At 38.4% G+C, this 27064-nt stretch overlaps 1 protein-coding gene across 1 annotated transcript; it reads right to left on the bottom strand.

Annotated features, from left to right (window-relative positions):
- Window positions 1–19: 19 nt before the first annotated feature.
- Window positions 20–18967, bottom strand: LOC140118777 (pancreatic secretory granule membrane major glycoprotein GP2-like). The gene is made up of 11 exons (XM_072137093.1): window positions 18842–18967; window positions 17012–17026; window positions 14157–14345; window positions 13977–14078; window positions 9609–9832; window positions 8820–8974; window positions 8347–8592; window positions 4656–4812; window positions 2696–2759; window positions 1248–1283; window positions 20–410 (listed from the first exon to the last, which is right to left on the bottom strand). The coding sequence occupies exons 1-11, from the start codon at window positions 18888–18890 to the stop codon at window positions 349–351; spliced, it is 1299 nt and encodes a 432-aa protein (XP_071993194.1). The 5' UTR covers window positions 18891–18967; the 3' UTR covers window positions 20–348.
- Between the last annotated feature and the right edge of the window lie 8097 nt (window positions 18968–27064).

Genomic DNA, 27064 nt, shown 5'->3' with positions numbered 1-27064 from the left:
ATAATACAAATGCATTTATTTTATACAATAGGTGAAAAAAGTACATAAAGGAATGTATATTTCTGATTTTAGCATCAAAGAAAATTGAAGAAAAAATGGCAAACCATTGAGGGACTATGAAGTAGATTGTTTTCACAGGGATATGCCAGTTGAGGAATATTGTCAGGAACTGGGCTATAATAATTTTTATTATTACTAAATATTGTCCTTTCATATTAGCATAGCATAGAAATATTTCTGAATTAGGAAGAAAATAAATTAACTATAGTCCCATATGAATAACATTAAAATATATGTAATACCCATGATCAAATCCATTTATATGGCTAGAATCTGGCTCTTATCTTGTTAGAAGAGCTTCACAGATAACAATCCAAGCAGGGAGGCAGCCAACATAGTCCAGGAGGCAACTAGAAAGAAAGAGATACACAAGGGATCATTCAACATCATTTAAAATCTGCTGTTCCCTTGTACAGGAAACAACATTCCAATCACGTGTCTATAATTACATTACAAATAATACAAAATCATGTTCCACTGCTGTAAACTTCCCTTGATATCCAAAACCCAGCCCATCCATAAGTCATAAGTAATGTGTTGCTCAGAAAAGGAAAAAAAAAATATATAGATAGATATACAAGGAAGGCAGCAGCACTCCAGTTGGTAGATTAAATCAGGGTGATCTTTATTTCAGATGCGACGTTTCGGCATGCTTGAAAAAGGTGGATACACCGAAACGTCGCATCTGAAATAAAGATCACCCTGATTTAATCTACCAACTGGAGTGCTGCTGCCTTCCTTGTATATACCATTTGGTCCTTGCCACGGACATCCAGATTTTTGCACCCAGGCCGTTTGGTTGTGCTGCCTTGGACTTCTCTTGTTTTAGATAGATAGATAGATAGATACATCTATATCTATATATCTATACATCATATATCTATATATCTATACATCATATATCTATATATCTATACATATATATCTATATATCTATACATATATATCTATATATCCATATATCCATATATCCATATATACGGTATATATATATATGTCACTTATAAACTCATTTCACCAGAGGAGTAGCATGCCTCCATACAAAATGAGTATCAGGTCACACAACAGTTACTATAGCCTCTGCACCACCTGCTATCTACCATTTAAATCTACCTAGCAGAATCATAAAATGTTCCTTTTTATTAAGAGAAACAAGGAGTATTATTTCTGTGATATTATGACCATACCTGTGTAATGTCCAGAACTGGTGTTATAATCAAAATCTAAAACAGAAATTGGAGAAAATCAAATAGTGCACATCAGAAATACTTAATATTGTATACTGGATTGGATAATCTGGATACTGAATATCCAGGGAGCACTTGGCATTGCACCTGAATTGCATTGTGAATGAGAGCATGGGTTTCTCAATCATGTAGCTTGGATAACTATCAGTCCTGATTAACTTCAATTGCTTTTCTTGCTCAGGGACAGATTACAATACATAAGTGGTATATTCAATAATATACTGCAATACAAAGTCATACAGTCCCCAAAATGGTAGTAATGTAAACATCAGGTCATTCTGCAAAGAAATGACGACGCCTTACACAACTCCATGCAGCAAAGTATTAAGAAGTTATACGTCTCAGAATAGGGCACAATGGTTTTTTACACATATGGTGATAATTTTTAAAAAATATATTAAAACCTATATAAATTTGGAACACTGTGACAGATGTAGAAACAGTCCATAAGCAAATGAAAAGCTGCCGGCGGCATTTAAAAACCGGCGGCGCCATCTTGGATCCAATCATTGCTCCTCCGAATGACATCGGGAGCGCCGATCAGTTGCCATGACTGCCTTGGGTCTTTGTCAGACCCGAGGCTGTCTGGTTTCTGAAGATTTGTTACAATAAGCCACTGGCTCATTATAATGAATACTGTGCAAAAATGCCATATACTGCAATACAGTAGTATTGCAGTATATGGTAGGAATGATCAGCGCATCTATAGTTAATGTACCCTAGAGGGTCTAAAAAATAGTGAAAAAAAGTAAAAAACCTAAAAGTTCAAATCACCCCCCTTTCTCTAAAACTGATATAAAACATAATAAATTGTCTCAAAATGCCCGATCTATCAAAATATAAGAATGGTTATTGCCGGCAGTGAACCACATAACAGAAAATAGCGCCCAAATGTCTGAAACACGACTTTTACACCATTTTACATCACATAAAAAATGCAATGAAATGTGACCAAAATGTCACACAGACCTTAAAATGGTAGCAATGAAAACGTCGGCTCATTAGGGCAATAATTACACCTAACATAGCTCCCTTCGCCAAAGTATGAAAAAGTTATTAGCGTCAGAAGATTTCTTTTTCGTACACAATCGTTTAACTAAAAAGTTAAACGATTGTGTACGAAAAAGAAATCTTCTGACGCTAATAACTTTTTGTTATTAGTGTGTTTATAAAACCTGTAAAAATTTGTTATCACCATGATCGTACTGAACAAAAGAATAAAGTAGAGGGGTTATGTGGAGCACACGGTGAAAGACGTAAAAACTTGGTGAAAGTTTATAGTTAAGAAACTGCAGGCTTGAAGTTATGACATCATGATACAATGTAAAGTAGTCAGTCTACAGCTTATATAACAGTGTAAATGTAATGAGTTTACGAATTGTATATACCTTGTAAAGTCAGTTGTATTCCCAGTTGTGATGAATCAGCTAATAAAGAACGGCTAAGGCCACACTGCAAGCAAAACACAAAAAAGATTGTCAAGATTAGTTTATAGTCACCTGCATAAAATTTATAAAGTGGTTTCTGCAATCATGATTTCTCTAACAAATTACCAACCACTATATTTATCAATGATCTTTTGGTGTTAGCAGTTTTAACAAATATTAAAAGAAAACTTGGGACATTGAATATGCTATGCTATGGCTAGTCATCTCTTAGCTCATAAGGATTGAGTCTATTAGGTGATTGACAGCTATCTAAGTTTATATGCTTACACTATCAGCCATTGTTCTACTTTGCCTACTGGTCTCAAAACCCAGACCAGCTGTTGTCATTATGTTTAGTAACCTACATATTACAAAAATAAAAAGTTAGCGCAAAGAAAGAAGATGCCGGGAGAAGAATGAGGGAGCTACTTCTTTGTATACACTAACAGACATTATGAGGAGATCCTGTAGTAAGCAGTGGCGGATTAAGTGTCCCAGGGCTGTTCACTAGGGCCCCCCGATCGCCCCAAACCAACATGTACCTGGATGTTAGGACTTAAATACTACTCTATATCCTACATATCCTCAATCTTATATTGTCCATAAAAGTAATTTAATGATGAACTTGAATCCTGCTCTTACAATCCATTTATTTAGGAAATCATATTCCCTAACTGCATGAAACCCTCAATCCGAATGCCGTCCAGAACACAAATCCCTCGATGCCCCCTTTAACGAAATGCCCACCCCAGATGCCCCTTTAATTAAATGTCCACCCATATGGCTCGCTTTAATAAAATGTCCACCCCATATGCCCCCTTTAATGAAATGTCCACCCCAGATGCCCCCTTTGATTAAATGTCCACCCCAGATGGCCCCCTGTAACTAAATGTCCAACCCAGATGCCCCCTTTAACTAAATGTCCACCCCAAATGCCCCCTTTTAATGAAATGTCCACCCCAGGTGCCCCTTTTTAATGAAATGTCCACCCCAGATGCCCCCTTTGATGAAATATCCACCCTAGATGCCCAATTTTAATAAAAAGTTCACCCCAGATGGCCCCCTTTCATAAAATGTCCATCCCAGGTGCCCCCTTTTAAAGTTAAAAAAAAGGTATGACGTCATAGTGCAAGGGCCCGCGCATATACTATGATTCGGCCGCAACACTGCTGCGTCTTAGTGATGCACCCAGGCCGGAAGAGCAGAAGACGGAGCCGCAGGGCCGAGGAGAAGAAGCCGGAAGGTGAGTATAGATATATTTTTTAAGACTGATGGCGAATCTTCATATAGGGCCTGGACTCTCAGCTATACCGCCCATTGGTAGTCATCCTATATATGTTCCTCTCCTCAATAAACTACTATTCATTAATTTAAAAACTTTACTAAATACAGGGTCACATAACTCACATGACTGAAGCCATCTTTAGTGCCTTAGGCTACATTTACACAAACATAACCTAACCTGTGCTCACCCGGCAGTAGCCGTAGTTGGCGCACAGGAGAGGAGGAGAAGTGGTCACTGCAAGTAGCCAGTTCTTGCAGCCACGGCACGGTACACGTGCTCACCATACAGCACAAGGCGCCTTTTGCCACTAGCTTGTGCCCGTTTATGCATCCCCACAACAGCAGTGGGAATGGGATCTTAGATTGGATGCATTTCTTTTGACTTTTCTTTGCATTGGTTTGGTATTGCATTGGTATAAGACAATATTTTACATGCATTTAAAATTTTGTTGACATACCGTTCTAACTTCTTATTCTCTAAGTTAATACATAAAAACAGTATACTTTCACATTAAAGGAGTTGTCTAAAACATTTTGTCTAAATCCATAAATAAATCTGTCCAGCTCTTGCTGAACTTAAGGAGACAAAGTGCAAGATGACAGATTTTTCACTATAAGTAAAAGTGCTGTTACTTACCCCTTCACATCCACTTGTTTTGTTGCACAGCCTCACATTACAAAATATATACACTTCTGTATATCCTTGAAATAGAAATGCACTAGTTTGGATTCTGGCTTCAGAAGAGTTTCCATTCTGTATAACTGTAGTCAGGATATCGCCATCTACAGCACAGCTGTTGATACAGATCAAATGACATAATTTATTGAATTCTATCAATTATCCATACATTTTGTTTAAAAGCATCAGAAAAGAAGGAAGCCTAGAAGTGTAATGTATAATGGGTAAGATAAAATCACATTAAAGAACTCACTGTGTGATAGCATACAGCTCACACCAACCATATTAGCATATCACTAAACATAGTAAAGCTTTAAAATATAGATGTACTAACACCATCCTGAAGATACAGCAACAAAGAAAAGAGCAACAAAAAGAGCATCGCTGCCAGCTCTCCGCGCCCCTGTAAATAAGCCCGGCCCGGCCACAGCCCCAGGGCCGGTTCTAGACAAAGTGGGGCCCTGGGCAAAACTAAAAGTGGGGCCCCAAAATAAAACTATTTTATGACCAGTCACAGTCAGTAAGAGACTCCTTTAGTATGGTAAAACAAACTGTAATATGGGAGAATTTTATAGGAGATAGATAGATGATAGGGAGATTTATGGGCAGCATGGTGGCTCCGTGATTAGCACTACAGCCTTGCAGCCCTGGTCAACATCTGCAAAGATTTTGTATGCTCTCTCTGTGTCTGCGTGGGTTTCCTCCGGGTCCTCCGGTTTCCTCCTACACTCCAAAAAATTACTGGTAGGTTGATTAGACTGTGAGGCCCATTGGGGAGGGGGACCAATATTTTCTGAAAGCAGACACTTGCCCCATTTTCAAAATTGCATCAAAGATTTTATAGACATAGGCGCCTTCATGCAATTTTGATTCAAATTGAAACATTCTATTAAAAATACTTAAAATTTGACCTTGATGGCAAAAAATTTGATCCAAACTGAAAATGTTTACCTTCACATCTCCTAAATGTAATACATGGACATTTGTAGAGTTCACAAATGTGCCCTATTGATATGTTCACATAAATAAATCCACATAATATCACTAAAACTGTAATAACTAGATATCTGCTTTTCAGCTAGACATTTTTAGACAGTCACAACCTGCAAAATATAGCAATAAAACAGAATAAAAAGTAAAGGAGCCATGAAACCTAGAGAATTTTGAAAGCAGACAACCAGGCGATGCATTTGGCAATTAACATTCAAAATTTCCTCTAAAATATGTACAAATCCAGATACTTATATAAAGAAAATCTACTTTCCTAAAACAGATGTGAGGAGAGCATACAGACCCCACATGTGTATATTCACCAAAATATGTAGCAAAGGGAACTGCAGAAAATTCACACAGATGTATCATTGTCTGTTCCTTACACAATGGTAACCCAAATAAATAATTATATATCCATAAACCCCTCTAATGAGATAATAAAAGTCACGTTTAGATGTGCGCCATTGTATTATCACAATAACAGAACCCTCCGCGCTTCATAAGAATGAAAGTGAGAATGTCATAACATAGGTGTAAATAATGGAGGATGATGGGAAATAAAAACTTTATTCCAGGACATGTGTGTGTTTTTGGTGTTACATATAACTTTATGGACATGTTCTGGTCGTGGTGTAGTCACATTAGGTGAAGAGGATTGAATGTTCATCGTATCAGTCAATTTTCCCAACAAAAAATAACTATCACAAAATAAAAGGGAATAAGAGAGAATGGGCCGCATTTATCACTTTTGTGCGCCTAGGTGTAGCAGTTGCGCCTAAATTCTGGTGCACTGTTTTCCAGAATTATCACAAGCTACAACCATCTATGATAAGTTAATTTCCTGCCTCTTATTAATCACTTCACTTTAACACAGTTTAGGCGCAATTTTGGCGCAGTTAAGGCGTAATGTTAGATTCAGGCACATACATGTCATCCTGCTACAAGCTCCTCTCTGCTTTTCCCACAGCCCAGAATGAAGATAACACTCACAGCAGCACCCAGGTGTGTGACACCCTGCACCCAGTGACCTCCTCAGCAGGGGCTTCTCCTGGAGGGGATCCCCCAGTGCTGGTCTCCTGCTGCACCCCTGTAATTCTGCACAGTATCCCCCTCAGATACTGTGCAGAATGACATGGGGGACACTTGTCAGTACTATCTGCAACATTCTGTAACGTTCTCTTCTCTCTTGCTTTGAGCTCAGGATTCTGCAGAATGTTTTGTAAATAGAAGGTGATGAAGTGTAAATAGAGTCTGTAGCTCCTGTCTGCAGAGTATCTAATGACTGTATTATCTGTACTAGTGTCTGCAGAGTATCTCATGTCTGTATGATCTGTTCTAGTGTCTGCAGTGTCTGGATGAGCTTTTCTGCAAAGGGGCTCAGTGCTTTCTTCTCAGTTAACGCCAGCTCCGGGCTGCAGTGTTTTTGCGCCCGTTTTTGCGCCTAAATGAAAAGTCGCAAGTGATGAATATCATTAGGCGCATCAAAACATCTGGATTGCTAGGATAAATGAGGGAAAGCTGGTTATTTTTTGCTGCGTAGCTAGCATTTAGTCGCAAAAATGGCACAAAAAATGGTGCGCCTGAATGAAAAGGCGCAAAAACAACAGAAAAAAAACGATTGATACATGTGGCCCAAAGTGTGTTCTTAGATTTGCATAGAGAAGGGTTAAAAACATGAATATTAGTTGATATTATCCCTTCTCAAAATGTAGTACTAGTAACATATAAAGTGATTATTTCTATTATCTGTGAGGTGCAGAAGCTCCTGTGTGCAGCTAATACTCCCTGCAGCCTGATGGCTAAAAATCTGGAGATGGGGGAGACACTTCAGAGGGCTGTATCTCTGGTTCTGTGACTCATAGAAACTCACTTCTTTTTTCCTATGAAAGAAGAGAGTCTCCTCTTTTATATGAATCTAAATTTGTGTTTCTAAAATGCAGAAAAACTGAGATATTAACTGTTAAACTGCCGTCGGAAGTGATATTTATATATAAAAATGGCACCTGATATTCTCACTTTAAACCTGAATATCTCTGGATCCATAGCACCTAGAAACACAATTCAAGATTCATTTGAAAGAAGAGATTCTCCCCTTTCTCCCTGGGGGCCCTGGGCAATTGCCACCTTTGCCTACCCATAGCGCCGGCCCTGCACAGCCCCTGGCAGTGCGGCGCGGCCCGCCGGCAATGTGAGTCAGCCAGTCCGCAGCCGCTGTTAGTGCAGCGTGGCCGCACCGTGGAGAGCCGGCAGCCATGCGATGCTGCTGGCTTTTCCTACAATTTGACCACTGGCGGGGGCGTGCTGGGGGGGTGTCGGCACGTCCCCTAATGAAAACGCCGACTGCCAGCAGGCCAGATACACGATCCGACCTCTTATTTAGTAAGAGGTCGGATCGTTTTAAATACATTTACTGCACATAAATTTAAAATAAAAATGGCTAGGGAGAAAGGGGCTGGGGGGAGGATTATGGAGGGCACATTTGATGGGTGGGTTTTCCAGGGTGACAGGTCCTCTTAAGCTGTCTAAGGCAGTATAAAGACCAGAGGAGCAGTGAATTAGGATAGGACTTTGTTATCTGGACAAGTTTAATGCACATATTTATGGGTATGTGCCATTACATTATCTTCTGATGATTTGAACAAAATATTTGACTTACCCTGCACTTACAAACACAACATTCGTAGGGTCATCTGGGTTAATGGTTGGAGTTGCAAAGCATTTCTCCACTCTTAAAGCAAATAAATTTCCATCCATATCAGGAGAAAACAATCCCAAATAAACACTTGATCCAACTTTTATTTCTTCATTAACTTGTATTGGAACAGTGAATGTTGCCTCTGAAAAAGCAGCCAGAGTGATAGTGTATGATCCACTTTCACCTTGTGAGGGTAAAACAACTGAGCTGTAAAATAAAAGGAGGAAATGTTCTTTATAAACGGTAGCCATGTTTTATGCACTGTATATTAGGAACATCATTTTATTAGTAAAGCTGGCTTAAGAAACCCCAGGTATTGTCCATGGATATACATTTGGAAATAACATTATGTATGTTGGAATAACATACAGTGTGACTACAAATATCTTAATGAAATGTACTTTACTTTGCAATGTTCCACATATAATCATCACCTGACAATAGGGTTTAGAGAGAAGTTCAGACTGGTCTGCATGGTCAGATTGTATCCACAAGTAAAATTGAAGACAATTGGATTTTTGGTAATGAGTGGGCCAGAATTCGGATCAATTTGGAGAGTATTGGTGAAATAGATTTTTGAGGAATCATTCTGTAGAAAAAAATACAATAATTGAATTGTAATACATTGACATTTATGGTTTTGTTTGCTAGAAAACACAGATCAAAGCTCTATTGTTTTAGATTTATATAAACACAATGGGGGGATTCATTATGCCTTTTCTACCAGTTTCTTGGCAGAGAAGGCACATAAATCTCCCCTTCACGCCAGTTTCCTGTCTTCTCCCACCCGCAAGCTATTTTGGGCAGGCAGAGGTATGAATGCCCAGCCTACAGCTTTTACTATACTCTCTATAAAACCGTCCCAATAATAGGTCCTAACTGGCGTAGATTGCGCCTGTATCTACTAAGAGGCCACAGCCTTATAAATATATATTGGCGCCGGAATGCCATTCTGGGGAATTTTAAGAGTGGTGTTTAAAATGCCAGTCTCAATGAATTCCCTCCAGTGATTCCAGCAGCAGTTTCTGTGCATTTTTTACTATATTTTTTACTATACTATATATTGAGATTTGGAACTTGTGGAAAACAGATAGTGGCAATATCATCCTCATTTGGAAAAGAGGTTATAATGATGAGACAAACTAAAATGACAAACTTAAATGAAACTAACCATTTCAATTAAAAAGCTAAAAAAAAAATACACAAAAAAAATATTCTCAAACCTGGTTAACAGTGTTTCCACACCATCCTATGGCAGCTTTTACTTGAAAACTTTGTACTCGAATATTGTTAATAATGTCATCAAATACATATGTGCATGCAATGGAGTCGTTTCTAATGTGCAAGCTGCTTATGTTGTACCCAAGTTGCTTTAGTTGACATTGACTGATTGAAGGTATCATCGTACCACCATCACACTTCAATGAAGGTTGCAAATCTGAAGTCTCTGTTAACAAATAAAAATGACTGATAGAGATGTGACAATGTCCCCGATATTTAATTTCATAAAACATAATACAGGCGGTCCCCTACTTAAGAACAGTCGACTTACATACGACCCCTAGTTACAAACGGACCACTGGATATTGGTAATTTGTTGTACTTTAGTCCTAGACTACAATAAACAGCTATAACAGTTATCAAAGGTGTCTGTAATGAAGCTTTATTGTTAATCTTGATTCTTTCACAATTGGATTTTAAAAATGTTGGGTTGTCATAAGAGACCAAAAAAGTTCTGGCTGGGATTACAATGATAAAATATACCGTTCCGACTTACATACAAATTCAATTTAAGAACAAACCTACATACCCTATCTTGTATGTAACCCGGGGACTACCTGTATTACATTAGCAATCATGATCTGTCTCCTTAGCTGGAAAATATTGAAGTTGTTCTGCACAGAGGTGAATATCTGATGTCCTCTAGCAAACAGATACAATTGGGCATATTTACCAAGACAAGCACATACAAATTCCGGACTTTTACAACAATAATTTAGGTATGACACATTTACTAAGGACATTGAACCAGTTTCTGTCGGACTTTTTCCACATTCTTTTCTGTGCAAACTGCTTGCACATGTATTGCAGAAATACCTATGCCACAATTGTGTCATACGCAACCGATTTGTGGCGCACTGCACTATTCTTCATGCAACACAAATTTCTCCACTGGAATGGGTGTTCAATCAAACCGTGCACCAGATTTAACATGCAAAATCCAAGAGAAGTTGCATGGCCTATGTTAAAGGTGCACCAAAAATCAAAGCGGTGCATTCTGTGAGAGCAGTGCAGGGGGCGATAGACTCAGAAATCCTGAATCTGGTACCCTCTACACACTACATAGTGCAGTTTGCACTGTTCTTAGTAAACATGGGCCAGTGTGCCAAATTTTGGGGCATGTCCCCCATCCATGTGCTGGATGTCTGGGGAGGCTCCAACATGCGCTAATTAAGTTTTGTTTGTTGCTTCCGGAACTTGAAGGCTTGCTGCAATAAATAATACCATAAATTCTTCTGTCGACCAACAAATCCAGAAGGAGAATATCAGGCCATCTGTTTGTGACCTCAAGTTGAATATTGTATTTATTCTATTCATAATAACGGTCTTGTATTACCTCTGGTGATTGTTAATTCTTTTACCCACCTTTTTATGTCCTTTACTTCAACCATTCACTGTTAGGAGTATATATAGTGTATCTTGGCCTTTTTTTTCTAATTTATGATTTGTAGAAATAGTTGTAATAGCAGTGCTCTCTCTCATTAACAGTTAACCTACCCACTTGACGTTTTATTTCCATTTTGGCCACAAAGCCTCCACTGATCAGATGCCTCCATCAGAATAACTGGAATCACGGTGCTGTCATTATTGTTTTAGAACTTTATGATATTGTAAAGAACTACACAATGCTATTATGTTGTAACTTGTTATTTATACCAAGCATTGCAGTACTATTTGTGCACTCTGTAGCAAAACAATACATGTCAAGGTAATGTAATTAGTACTCTGATGGCATAGTAGACTGTTACTTCCGTCATTTTAGTTTTTCCATCATTTAGCTTTTAGTTCTGGTGACAAATAATTAAAGGGTCAAAAATTAAAGGGTCAAAAAAAGGCCATGACACATACCTTACATATGCCAGGAACCTATAGGCCAGGGGTCAAGAACCTTTTTTGGCTGATAGAGCCATGCAATGCCACATATTTTAAAATGTAATTCCATGAGAGCTATACAATATGGAGTACAAGTAATAAGATGTCCAGCCATGCCCTCTCACATTTGAAATTTCCAGCCATTCCCACTCAATAATGAAATATCCAGACGTGCATCTTCACCAATGAAATGTCCAGCAGCACCGTGCCCCCTCACTAATGAAATGTCCAGCCATGTACCCTCATTAATGAAATGTCCAGCCATGCACCTTCACTAATGAAATGTCCAGCAGCAGTCTTGCGCCCTCCCTAATGAAATATCAAGCAGCAGCAATGCCCTCTCATTATTGAAATGTACAGCATTGCCCCGTCATTAATAAAATGTCCAGCCATGCCCCTTTACCAATGACATGTCCAGCCATTTCCCTTCAATAATGAAATGTCCAGCCGCGCCTCCTCATTAATGAAATGTCCAGTGTGCACCCTGACTAATGAAATGTCCAGCAGCAGCCATGCCCCCTCACAAATTAAGTGTCAAGCAGCAGCCTTGCCCCCTCATTAATGAAATGTCCAGCATTGCCCCCTCACTAATGAAAGGTACAGCCACGCACCCTCACTAATGAAATGTTCAGCAGCAGTCTTGCCCCCTCACTAATGAAATGTCAAGCAGCAGCTATGCCCCCTCATTATTGAGATGTCCAGCATTGCCCCCTTACTGAAAAAATGTCCAGCATTGCCCCTTATTAATAAATGTTCAACCATGCCCTTTCACCAATGACATGTCCAGCCATTTCCCCTCAATGATGAAATATCCAGCCATGCATCCTCATTAATGAAATGTTTAGCCGTGCACCCTCACTAATGAAATGTCCAGCAGCAGCCATGCCCCCTCACTAATGAAGTGTCAAGCAGCAGCCGTGCCCCCTCATTAATAAAATGTCCAGCATTGCCCCCTCACTAATAAAATGTCCAGCGTTGCCCCCTTACTAATAAAATATCCAGCTGTGCCACTTCACTAATGAAAGGTCCAGCAGCAACTGTGTCCCCTCACTAATGAAACATTCGGCTTTGCACCCTCACTCAGGAAATTTCCAGCAGCAGCCGTGCCCCCTAACTAATAAAATTTCCAGCATTTCCCCCTCACTAATAAAATTTCCAGCCCTGCCCCCTCACTAATGAAATGTCCAGCTGTGCCCCGTCACTAATGAAATGTCCAGCAGCAGTCGTGCCCCCTCACTAATGAAATGTGAAGCAGCAGCCATGCTCCCTCATTATTGAATTGTCCAGCATTGCCCCCTCACTGATAAAATGTCCAGCATTGCCAACCCATTAATGAAATGTCCAGCCATGCCCCTTCACCAATGACATGTCCAGCCATTCCCACTCAATAATGAAATGTCCATCCATGCATCCTCACTTATGAAATGTCCAGCCGTACACCCTTACTAATGAAATGTCCAGCAGCAGCCATGCACACTCACTAATGAAGTGTCAAGCAGCAGCCGTGCCCCCTCATTAATGAAATGTTCAGCATTGCCCCCTCACTAATAAAATGTCCAGCATTGCCCCCTCACACATAAAATTTCCAGCCGTGGCACTTCACTAATGGAATGTCCAGCAGCAGCTATGCCCGCTCACTAATGAAACATTTGGCTGTGCACCCTCACTAATGAAATTTCCAGCAGCAGCAGATGTGCCTCTTCACTAATAAAATGTCTAACCTTGCCCTTGCCTTGTATATGTTTTTTGCAAGCCACATCAAAAGAGCCACATTGGGCTCATGAGCCATAGGTTCCTGAAATTAGTCTGAGATTGTCTGGGATTGTCTGAGATTTACAAAGTTTTTTAGTTTTTTTTAATGAAAAGATAAAAACAAGTGGTATAGGCAAGAAGCATTTACATGTTTCTAATTCTACTTAATTTTGGTCTTGTCTATTATTGATTCTTGATAAATATTCCTCATAGTAATTGTAGGTTTAGTCTGTCCAAGTTTAGTCTAAGTAAGATTGGCTTATTGGGGGAGATTTATCAGAAGTGTCTGAGATAAAACTGTTCTAGTTGCCTATGGAAACCAAACAGAGCTCAGCTTTACTTTTATAAACAGCTTTAAGAAAATGAAAGCAGAGCTCTGAGTGGTTGCCTTGGGCAACTAGCACACTTCTGCTCTAAAATACTTCTGATAAATCTTCCCATTAATTGTATGTTGTTAACCTTTGTCTTTGTATTTAAATTCTTTCTGATAATAAATGTTTTTAAAGCACTGTGAGTAGTTGACTGCATATATATGTTCTTGTTCATTTTTAGGCATCCTGTGGGTGACAGGTTTTCTTTTAAGATTAGAAAGCAGTCTGATATAATTGATATATGCATAGAGAGAGATACAGAAAGAGATTATCATACATAAATTATACAGTAAAACCAGGAATAATAAAACTTACTTATTCCGCTATATGTGGTGGTATTACAAACACAAGTTGCCTCGTTATTTATAATCTGACAAACTTCATCTGTTAAACAGGCTAGATTACACAAAGGTACATCTGCAACACAAAAACTTAAATTAATCTAAAGAAATCAGAAATAAGGCACAAACACTATTGTTCAAAAATATGAATTACCTGTGCAGCATTGTAAACTTGTATCCCAGAACCAGCCTACAAGGTTGTTACAACACGAGTCATCATCCATTGGGCATTGAGTTGCAGTTGGTACACACTCTAATATATCACCAGCGCAGTAGCACCCGTTGGCAAAAGTGCATGACCCACGACAGGAAGAATCACTGCACAGGCTAGGATCAGTACCATCTGTGAAAAATATAAATAGTATAAATATTTGTGTGAAGCATGAAATTTAACAAGCTACAAAACTCCAGTTAGTCTACAGTAATTAAAAAAAACAATAATTACATTAGGTTCTATTTTTTTTTATTAAGCTCCAATACTAAAATATTACTTGTCAGCTCACAAAAATGCTACAGGCTTGTGAAGAGGTAGAGAGTATAGTTAAAGGAAATCAACCATCAACATTCTGCATAATTAAACCATAGACACTGACTCATAGATCCATGCACCGTAACTTTGGTAATCTTCTTATATTTAATATGAACCTGAAGGGCTACTTGGGCAGTTCCTAGAGCCCCTCCGTGCTGCAGCTTCACAGGCTGTTATGTTGTGCAAGGAGCACTCCCCGCCTCCAAAGTTTGCTGAAACTTCCTGTGCTGCAGTAAGATTACATTAGGCAAATGGAGGATGTAGTGCCAGATAGAATTAGAGGGGAAGGGAGAGACAGTCTAACAGCGTGTGAAACTGCAGGATGTAGGGGCTCATTAGCAAAAATTTTAAAGTTGATTTCGAAGAAAGGAAGCCATGGAGTATAAGAAGATTATCACATTCACTGTGCCTGGATTCATCAGTAAGTGTCTCCCCCTCCCTCATGCAGAGGTGAGCTGACAGATATTTGTTTGGAACACAGGGTCAGCTCACAGATACATGAGGGAGATGGGGGTATGACAGGGAGGAAAGTGGGAAATTTAGCAGCGCAGAGAGCAGATAATGATAATGATTGCATCCTTGTAACAGTTGCCCCTATGACAAAATGCAGTTTGTATACATTTAAATATATTTAAAAGTGAGTGGAGCCACTAATGTTAATGAGAATAGCAGATTGGTTTCAAAAAACTTTGGGAACCTGTCATTAGGTGAAAATGTGTGATCTTGATGACAGGCTCTATGTAAGGCAACATCAGGGCCAGGGCTAGTCTTGCCTTTAAAGAAATTATTGCAAGTTTAAGACAGAGGATATTTGGGCATCTAAAATATCATTGTAGGACCTGCAACAAGTTCCTGGCTGTTTCCCACAGCGTGTTACTTGTCTGACACCCCCTACATCACTCTTTTCATTGATTATCTGTCATATCAATGCATAGTTCATAAAATGGGATCGCTTTGCTTTTTACAGAGACAACCAGGCAATTCCCTTCAAAAACCTGAGAACAGTGAGGACACAAGTGTCAGAAACAAAATCCTAACATGATCCTGTCAGAACTGGCCTGGAACTTACTAATCACTGTGGGACGGTTCGAAAAAGATCAATGGCTATAAGACTCCACACACCTACATGGTGGCCTTAATTTGCAGCCTCCATAAGGAGAACTCTTACTTCCCGACCCTAGTCAGAAGCCTCTCAGCCAAACCAGTTCCCCTAACTGTACTAAGGAGACCCAATCAGGTCAGAACAGTGCTGTCTACAGTTGGGAGTCTTTTCCTACTGGAATAGATATTCTGGTTTAATCCCGCATCATCTCATAAGGCCTCTTGTAGGTCATGCTTGATGTCAAGGGAGCCGCCTTACAAGGTAGCTAAAAGAGGCATAGTTTTCCTTATCCCATCCTGGAAAACTTTGCATATTTTTCCAGAATCCCCTAGTGGAGTATCAATGGCTATAAGACTCCACATGCCTACATGGCAGCCTTAATTGGCAGTCTCTGTAAGGAGAACTCTTACTTCCTGAATTCAGTGTAGCTACAGCATTCTCAAGGTATTTTTGGTTCATAAAGCATGAAATCAAAGATAGGTAGATGGTAGATTTCCTTTAAACGTTGTTGTTTATTTCACCTGATGCATGTATCATTGCTGCTATTTTTTCTACATATATTTCTGGAGGGATTTGCTTTCCCTAAAGTAGCTTGCACCCACATGTTTTTAAACCCTAAGTATGCTGCTTTAAGATTTCTGTCTGTCTATCTGTCTATCTCATGTCTATAAAAATCTTCTTAAATCACATAATACATATTACTGTTGGGAAACTGCACAGTGCTATTACTATGCAGGGCTAAAGTGACTGTTCATAAAATACTTTTTTTGGGGGGCTCACTTTTAGTTTTGACCAGGGCCCCACTATGTCTAAAACTAGCTCTAAATCTGTATATACTGATCTATTATTTTAACACTTACTAACGTGACTTATACTTGCGGTCTGTTCACTTAAGTTCATACAAGTTCATATAAGTTCAGTTTTTCTGGAGTGGATTTTGAGACATTCTCTTGTTTTCAATCAGAGGCAGCAACCATTATTATCTTTTTTAAATACCACATAATATCCTAGTTGGAATGAGGAAGCACCAGATGCAAAGCTGAGGAAAACATCCAAGGCTTGTCAATAAGCTTCTACCACTAAAGATCTGGTCTACATCCCTTTTGATGTTGCAGAGTGATTATTTATTTAGTGCTGTACTCCCTTCACAAGCACACAGATAACTGCAACTATACTCCATTACTTGAGCCTCTAAAAGTCAGAAAGTAAAGGCATATCCTAGAAATAGATCTGAATTATAAGTTCAGAATAAGCAACTAAACATAAAATACTTCCTCTCTAAATACTTAGAAAATACACAAAATTTAAACAAGGTTTTAAAACATGTCTGTTGTAAGCAACACTTGCACCGGCTTCACTAGATATGAAAATTACTTACTGTAGCAGCCTGCCTCTGTAAAGAAAGTGAAAAAAATGCATTAATGACAATGAACAAGCATAGTTATGAAAAGCAGATTGGCGCATGCATTAAATCAATATTCCAATGTTAAGTTTGACAGGTTTTTTTTTGTTTTATCGTTGTAGTTCTCTTTGCTATGGTTTATATAACCATTGGCTGTTTCATCCAGTTTCTGATTCCATATCTGATATTGTTAGGCTTTAATATTTATGACCATGTTTTTTACACAAAATGCGAACCATAATATAGTGCTAATTTCAATTATGGAATAAAAATATCGGGGGACATTTATTAAAAGTATTGTAAGGTAATGCTTATGCTGCACAAGATTCATGTAAGTGTCTCTTGCTAAATGATACCTCAGTTTAAGACTGACTAGCCACATTTTGCCCCCCCCTTCCCCTATTAGTTGGTGTATTTTACTAGGACACAATTCTGTCAGGTCAGCAGTACTTTTTGCACACTGACTTTTTTGGTGAGAGGCCCCTCTTCATAGGCCACACCCCTTTTGTCAACCTGGATGTAGGAGAGCCAGTAAACTGTCTAAAAGACAGATTTCTGTCATGGGCAGATTAATAAATATCCCCTATTATCTTTGTGTGATTCCAAGGCCAGTCTTCTAGTGCTTAGAGTATGGATAAATAAGCTCATTTATGACTTAACTAATAGAAAGTATTTCATTTACATAATGTTGGTTTACTAACTATTAACTGAATATACTATAACAGGAACTTTGATTCACATCCAAAAATAGATAACCACTTAAACAGCGTGTAGCTCAAATCCAACGCTATTCCATGAGTAATTCCAGATCGGTTAAAAGAATTTTAACTTTGAAATATCTTCATTGACTCTGATCTAAAAGGGATTCACATAATATGCATAAGGCTTGTTATCACCCTCTTGGCTAGTATACTTTATTTCTAACTCTTGCACTCTTGTAATTGTTTATTGCCTTGGGGTGATGTGTGTCTTTTGTAGGTGTTTGTTGCACCGTTGGATGCACCGTCGTCTGGATAATGTTGTCTGGATACTGTCACAACACAATATCCAAAGGCGAGAAATAAGTGCTGGTGAAATCACCACAAGAAATTGAAGGTGACCAATACTTGCCAATTTACCATTTGACAAGGCTTGTTCTTGACACACCAAAATGTAATGGCATTGCTTGTTCAGTATTAATTGAGCTTACATAAATCGGAGAAGGAAAGAATAGTGGCACTCACCATAAAATTTCACTTTTATTCAGCATTTGAAAGCTACTTAAAATATACAGCACCATAGCCTTCAGCGGTGGGAGCAGGGTTTTTTTTTTCTGGGTGCTGCGGCACCCAGAAAAAAAGCCCTGCTCCCACCCCTGATGGCTAAGGTGCTGTATATTTTAAACGCTGAATAAAAGTGAAGTTTATGGTGAGTACCACTATTTTTTCCTTCTCCGATTTATTTGACTTTGCAAATCTACTAAATACAGTTTAGCACCACCAATACGTCACAAGTTAATCCACTGACCACGTCCTGAATAAACCTTCTCCGGTAACTTCTTGACCAAGAGACAGGTAGTGGCCTCTGTACCATCTTTTTTGTGGGTATTAATTGAACTTAGGTATGATATAGCAGAGTAGTTAAAACTCTTGCTCTTCTCAATTACAAAGATCACATTAAATTTGAACATTCAAAACCATTAAAATAGTATGAGACAAAACTATACCAAACCTTGTAAAAGTGTATAACTGACCAAATAATAATAAAACAAATTCAGATTTAAATACAAGATTTGATAATTGTATAATTCACAGTTACAGACATTACCTGCATATTTCAGCAGAGCGCACAAGGCAAGCAAGAGAAAAGATTTCATTCCTTAAATTGCTTTTGCCTCTTCTTCAAGATCAGATGATGAGGTACCAACAACTGTGATGCAGAAACTGTGTATGGCTTTTATAGGAGCAGTAGTTCTACAGAGGCAGAAAGGTGGTACCAAAAATACAGGATGGTCTAGATGAGGAGGGGATGTAACAGGACAACCTCAAAAAACCTACAGTTGTATAGGTCAAATCCAAAAGGGAGGTACTAGCTTGGGGTGAAAATGGCTCACTGCATTTCCCCATTTACATAGACCTGACATTGGCCTTTCAAGTAGAATAGTCATGTATTTCAGGAATGTGGCTATAAAAGATGTAGTGGATACTAACTTTGAAAGTGAGCCTTTGCCCTACCTTACCCCCAAGGTTATATGTCATGAGCTATTCATGACACTGAGGATAAAATGTCATGTTTTCTTCACATAGCTGTATGTATACCTGTGTATAAGTGGATGGTGTCGCTGTACCCAACAACTTAGCTTAAAAAGGTGTCCAAGTACAAGTATCCTTGTGCAATTTTTAGGATACTGCACTTAAGAGGAGATAAAGATGAAAGTGATGATATGAAATTATTTATATATTTTAAACATATTTTTTATTTGGTTTTAACAATAAGTGAGAGGCAGATATACAAAGAGAGAAAAAAATAAAGCATTAAATACTATTTTCACCTAGTTAGGTTAAATGCATTTAAGTTATATTTTGGTTTGGCTGAAATGATGAGTTGGAAGAACTGAATTAGTTCTTGAATGTGGATTGCCAACTGGATGGGGTGAAGTGATCTCTGCTTAATTTGGAGAATTTAATAGAAGTCCAAATTTGGGCAATGGAGTGGATTATATATCATATGTCTCCCACTCATGTACTGGGAAGGAGGGAAACGGCCTTGTGATTAGCGATATTGGGATTTGGTCTAGAAGGAAAATTTCTTTGTCCGAACCCTTATAGTATATATAACCCTGTATATTTGTGCCCAGCATTTGATAGCATTGGTTGTTCGCAGTGACAAATTATTTGGCATTCACAGTTTTAATATTGATGATAAGAGCAGGGTGTTGAGGGGAATGTTCCGATAAAGGAGGATTTAATAGGAGGATAGATGGGTGTTTAGTGGTATACCACTTTGAGAGATAGCATATCAGGACTGTGTGATAATAACGCAAAGTCCTCAAACTGTCTTGTGTGTGATTAAGATATTTATGGCAATGCACAGTTTATTATTTGCCCATATGAATTTAGATATTCCAAATTGGATTTTATCAAAGAAGGATTGTGTGAGAAAAATGGGAATGGTTCTATATAAGTATAGTAATTTTGAAATCAACATCATCTTGAATGCGGCTATTTTACCTTACCAAGATAGTTCAATTTTCTGTATGGTGGCACTGTCTTTATTTAGTGTTGTGATGATTGGTATTTAGTTATGCTGATAAAGGCATTTGTAGTTACAGGCAGTCCCCGGGTTACATACAAGATAGGGTCTGTAGGTTTGTACTTAAGTTGAATTTGTATGTAAGTCGAAACTTTATATTTTATAATGGTAGATCCAGACAAAAAAAACTTTGCCCCAGTGACAATTGGAGTTTCAAAATTTTTTGCTGTAATTGGACCAAGGATTATTAATAAAGCTTCATTACAGACACCCTACAGCTGATTATTGCAGTATGGGACTATACTAAAGCATCCAGAGAGCTTCAACAGAGGTCACAGTGGGCAGAGAGGTCGTCTTTAACTATGGGTCGTCTGTAAGTTGGGTGTTCTTAAGTAGGGGACCGCCTGTAGTAGTAAGATTTATTCCCAGGTATAAAATGGATGTGGATTGCTAATAATCTAAGATAAATTTTTGTTTCAAGAATTTAGGGATACGGGGGAAATGTGAAGCGCTAAAGCTTGTGACTTATTGACGTTGAGCTTGTAGTATGAAAGGGCACTAAAGGTAGATATCTGCGTCATTGCTTCAAGTTACTGTTCTGGGCTTTCAAGGGATAGTAGTATGTCATCAGCGTATAGGTAGATGGGATATTTGTAAGACTTTTTAAGAGCTTCTCAATGATACTGTGAGGGCGAGTTTTTATTAAGGGTCTCCAATTGTTCAACCTCTATCATGAGTTTATGTAATATGCTATTTCTAGGTTTCCTGTCCTGATGTCATATCTTTATCAATCTTCCACTAATTACAGCTTTATGTGCAATCCATAGCACAAAAGCATCTTGTACTGATGGATAGTTGAATTTGAAGCATTCATTTAGGTCTGCCTCTAGTTTATCTCTATATGAATGGTGTGATAGGATTTACAGTAGTGTATGCAGTGGTTGTCATTTTCTAATAGGTGCGTTTCTTGCAGGATTGCAAATTCACTTCAAACCACAGTTGAGATCTTTTGTATGGGCTGTTTAAGCCAATGAATTTATAGATAGGATTTTAATTACCATCCCATCTTACTGTTAGAGGTGCATAGGCGATGTTTGTTATGGGCTGATAGGAGGAGGGTGATCTCGTGGTGTCACACTCTATATTAACCTGCAAATCAAATGTTATATATAGTTTGACTCTGCTTTGTGGAAAAACAAAGATAATTATCCTCACATAATATTACAAGAACATAAAAGTATAAAATAAAAATGTGATCCAGAATATATGGCGCTCTATCAGGTAGAGCACCTATGGATCAGTATTGGGGAGAAAGTCTTGGCAATTACCAGTAGCGGGTTTGATCATGGTGTCAGCTCTGACCTGTTTGGTCAGAAGTGTTTCAATTAACGGTTGTTTCTTCTGGGTTGCACCCTCTGTCACTCGTCTTCCAGGTGTTCAGGGTTGATTCTTTTGGCAGAAGTGACAGAAGTAGGGATGTCAATGTTCCTATTTTTGAGCCGTGAGAATACTTTATCGATGGTGCGAATAGAGGAACTCCAGTTCTGGTTATGAGGATATGTACTGGGAAGCCCCATTTGCATAGGATTTTGTTATCACGGAGTGTAAAGGTGATTTTTAGTTGTATTATATTTTTTTTTTTGTATTAGTGCATTAGTTGTCAATTTTCTGGATATTTCCATAAGGCACTCTCTTACTGTATAAAAATGTATATGTGCTAGGTCTCTTGGTATGGATTCATCCAGGTGTCTTGGTCGCGAAACTCTGTGAGCTCTATCTATAATGAATTCTTGCTGGTCAAGCTCTGGGAGTAACAATTTGAAGAGAGTTCTTAGGTATTTGGTACTTTGACACATGTTCAGATATGCCTCTGAATTTAATGTTATTGCGTCGCAATCTGTCTTCTATGTCCACCATTTTAGCTCTCAATTGCTGTACTTCAGATTCAAGCTTGGCAGGAGCATCGATAAGATCATTATGTGAGGAAACTACTTCACTCATTTTGTTTTCCACATTATCTGTTCTCCTTATGACTGTATTGTAGCTTGAACGTGAGACAGTATTTGAGATATGTCATATTGGAATGATTTTCTCAATGTGAGTAGCATGTCTTTCATAGTAGCTTCTGTCATGGTATGATTGGTGGCGGGAAGTGATTCTATTAGGTCACTATTTGGTGGGATAAATGGTGACCTTGAGGCAGGTGGCCCTTAGTTGAAACCTAAGGACTGGTTATTTTCAAGGCCTGGTTGCAGCCTGGGCTTTTGTTTAAGGGGACTCCTGTCCTCAGTGTAAAGAGCTACAGATGCTGACCCACAGCAGAGCACGCAGCTGGAGATCCGGGAGCAGATAATGGTCTCTCTTATGGGGTATATGCTGCTGTTGGTCTTTCTGAGTCGGATGAAGAGTGTGCTTATATGTGTAGAGCAGTGGTGGCGAACCTATGGCACGGGTGCCAGAGGTGGCACTCAGAGCCCTTTCTGTGGGCACTCAGGCCATCGCCAGAGATGACTTCAGGTATCTTCCTGCAGTCCCAGACAGCCCAGGACTTGCTGTGTACAGAGCTATTTTAATGTGACAGTGCTACCTGGGACTACTGGAGCAGTGGGAAGGTGTGGACAGATCTGGATTATCATTGTAGCTCCGGCTCCGGCCCTGACAATTCTTCCTGTTTATGGGACCCTGGAGTGAAGCTGAAATGATCATCCAAATTTCTCCTATTTCTGCTTCATTGGTGTCCTCAGGGTGCTGGTATCAATGAAAGCTGTGATAGAGCACGGAGTATAAATCACAAATTAAATTTCTGTATTGGCACTTAGCGATAAATAAATGGGTCTTGGTTGTAGTTTGGGCACTGGGTCTCTAAAAGGTTCCCCATCACTAGTGTAGAGTGAGAGATGGCTCTGTGGCTTTATAATATTTCTCCTCGTTTCCGACATTTTGACTGCAGTTTCCGATCCCTTTCTGAACGGTATGTAGATTTGGTGCTGTGAATAGTCGCTTGTTAGCACGGGTTATCACTGAAGCTGACAACTCACACGTCCATCCAAGGCAGTTAGCAAGCCAAGCTCCTCTCTGGAATTATATTAATATTATATTATATTAGTGGGAATATGTAGAAAATCACAACACAGAGGAAAGTTAACAAAACGTTATGGCATCATTACAGTCCACCATTTTATAGTAGGGAGTCCAGATCATTGCTATAGAAGAAAAAGTTGAATAAGACTGGAAGACTATTTGAACATACAGCCGAATAGCTGCGGTTCCATAAGCATCAGGACCTGGCACAAGAGAGTAAGGAGAAAGAAGGACATGGGTTTATGCTCTGTCTAATGTTCACAGGACAAAACTACATGTGATATGTGCTCCTTTGCACTTAAATATGCCTTATGGATATGCACCCTTATCCTGCAGTTATCACACAGAGCTAACAGGTCTGAATAGGTAGGGGTCAGGTGTGGGGACCAACTGATTGTCTTTCCTGAAAATAGACAATAAATTTAAAATACTGGACAGCCCATTGAAAGGGTGTCTACCACCTCCCCCAAGCATTATATTCTTTTGGCAGACGGCTCTATAACTTAAAAAAAAGCCCTAATATTTTTTCTATCATGCTGTTTCTGAAAAATTCTCAATTTAAACTGGATGCCAATGTTGCAGTTGGTGAGCCATGGTCATCAACTTTGCACCTGAATCACTGCTATTATTGTCTGGACCATTACTCTCACCATCAGCTAAGTGAGAGATTTGTCTAATTCATTAGGCTGGATGAAAATGATTTATACAGGGATAGCAGTGCTCTGTGCTGCAGCCATGACCTTGATGCACCACATGCCTCACTAGCATCCAGACTCAACTGGGAATATCTTGAAAATAGCATGTTGGATGGAAATAATAAAGGTATGTTGTAAATCACTGTGCACTTCTCTTCAGCATACTGCCAACAGATTATACTGTTTGGTGGAGAAAGTATTCTCTCTTTCTGCATTGTAGAAAGTTTCATATCATCTTGTAAAGGTCATCTCTAGGCCCTTACTAAAATATCTCATATAACAACTTCTGCTTACAAGGTCTCTGATTGATTACAACCTCAATAGGTTCTATACAGTCATTATTGGATATCTGAGGAACAAAATCCTTTTTAACTTTTAACAAATTATTATGTTTATGACCTTTCATTCCCAATTTATTTACCATATGTCTCCTTTGGCAATACTGCTTCTGAATATTGAGTTTTGTAAAGACGCACTTAAGATAAAAACACTACAAAAAAAAAATTGGTATATTATCCAATATTGTCTGCTCATAGGTAAATTGATACCTCAAGCTCTTAAGTAGATTTAAATATAAATACTAATTTAGGTTAGGTTAGGAGTGTAAAGCTTGTAGGGAGATGAAATCCTTACAAAATTCTTAAATATACTCAGAAAAAATAATACTTCTCTAATTTAATGCTACAAAAATACATAATTTGTTTATCAGTCTTGGTGTTTACATTTTGGTTGTCCCTGGATACAACCATAAACTCCTGAATGTGGTCGTCAGATTCCTCTGAGATGAAGAGCTTCCCTTTTACTGCTGGTGGAAAGGCAGGTGGAAGAGAGCACTACAGAGGTACTTCTCTGACAGAAGCATGTAGAGGAGACATCAGCAGCTCTACAGACAAGATAAGCTTTTGATCCAAGGGTAGGGGTTACATAGTAATGCTGACTGTGTGTTTTATTGCGTAGGTGAAGCAGCAGAGCTTTCATTCAGTCTTATATGCATCTCATGACTCTGATCTGTCTTATCTCTCTTTCTCCGAGTCAGATACTAGTAGAATCTTAAGAAGCCAAATGAAAGTGAAGCTAAACCCTGTACCCTGATCATCTATCTAAGCACATTGTCAGCACACAGCATCTCATAGCACAGAGGAATCATGAAGTGTCTGCTTAGCATGTAAGGGGTTATAAATTATCTTTACTATGTAAACATAACTAGGGGATTAAAACTTTCTTTCATGGGCAAAACCCTTAAATAAGTGATGAATGCCATAATGGTAAAAAAACTTTTTTATAAAATACAGAAAAAAATTATTAAAAAAGATTATACAGTACCCAAAATTGTAAAATATAAAACATCAGCTCATCCCACAAAAAAGATACATTACATAGCTTCAAACACCAAAGTATGAAAAAGATGTCATATCACAACAGATATTACAAAAAATAATCAAATGATTATTTTATAGAAGATTTTACATTTCTTAAAAAAAAACCTGTAAAACCTGATAAGTAAATTTGGTATCTCAATGATCCTACTGATCCAAAGTATGAGGATGTATCAAGTTATTAAAACTGAAAAAACTGTAACCACTTTTAGGAGGAGGAAAGCAGAAGGGATATAATATTTTAGTTGGAAGAATACACTATATGAAATATTGGACATAACACTTTGTTCCATAAAAACTGCCCAATAACTTTTCTCACTTTTATTTTTCCAAAGGGATGGGGTTCTCTATATTGATTAGAAATATACTGATATTTAACCTCTGTAAAGAGGCTATAGATTCCAGGAGAGATAAATTATAAGGTAATTATTTCAAGGCAAAGTCATTAAATGTGTAGACTTTAATGTCACATTTTGTGATCATTGAATTATTCGGGTAACACGTCGGGAAACCGCGAATCGGGCCCTTAGTAAATGACCCCCTATATCTTTATTTTTCTGCCCGTTTTTTCTGTCTTTTTTGAGACTTTTTTGGCGCATTGCAATTTTTGCTCCTTTTTGTCCACCAGACATTTGTTTTTTGTCAGTGAGACACATTTATCTTCTATTCCAGATGTGCTAAATGATATTTATAATTTCAAATTGTCTAAAATTTGCAACATTTTTTGGCACGAAAAACTCCAGACAAAACCAGACTTAAGGAAAACTTAGAAAATGGATAGAAGTGACTTGAGACATTTGTGCAACATTTGTAACTTATGTCTCAAAATAGGGATCTGAATAAAAAGAACATTTAACACAAGGTAAAAGTGAGATTGATCAATTACAAAAGAAGCAGACGGAAAAACAAACAGAGATAAGATAAATGACCCATATGAGCGTTATTCGGTCTCTCATTGTCTGCCTTTCTATAAGCTGAGAATGCCAGGGACATCACAAACTTTCCTCACAGCGGGGAGCTTTAAGGTGGAAGAGCTTGACTTTAGTGCTAGACTATGAACTTCCGGGCAGCCGGGAACACCCATTTGTCCCCTGTCCCAGCACCTAATACAGCACTGAGAGAGAAGATGGGAGTCCATCCCCAAAGTTAAAGTGGTATTCCCATTACAGCAAATTACTGTAATTCTTTTTATGATAAAAAGTTATACAGTTTTTCAAAATACTTTCTTTATGAATTCCTTACAGTTTTCTAGATCTCTGCATGCTATCATTGTATGGAAAGCTACTACTACTACTAGTGAACAGAAATCTGACCATGGTAACACAGGTGCACGGCTCGTTATAACACATGGCTCAGATTTCTGTCCCCTAGTAGTAAACATAGAAGCTTTCCATACAAGAAAGTATATTGGAAAATTGTATAACTTTTTATCAGAAAAAACAATAACAATCATTTGCTGAAATGGGAATAGCACTTTAAGGATATTGACGTAGTAGTCAGTTTTCTGTACAATTGACCTATATGCTAAGTATTATTACCTGTACAGACTTTGAAAAGTCTTTATGAATAAACTAAAGAAAACTAAAAAATATATTGAAATAATAAAGGAATAATATGTGCTTTGGAAGTACTTAAAATAGCAATCC

This window comes from Engystomops pustulosus, chromosome 2 (genome assembly GCF_040894005.1).
Source record: "Engystomops pustulosus chromosome 2, aEngPut4.maternal, whole genome shotgun sequence".
NCBI classification, from domain to species: Eukaryota; Metazoa; Chordata; class Amphibia; order Anura; family Leptodactylidae; genus Engystomops; species Engystomops pustulosus.
Note: the sequence above shows the minus strand (reverse complement) of the source record. Positions and strands in the feature narration are given on the sequence as shown.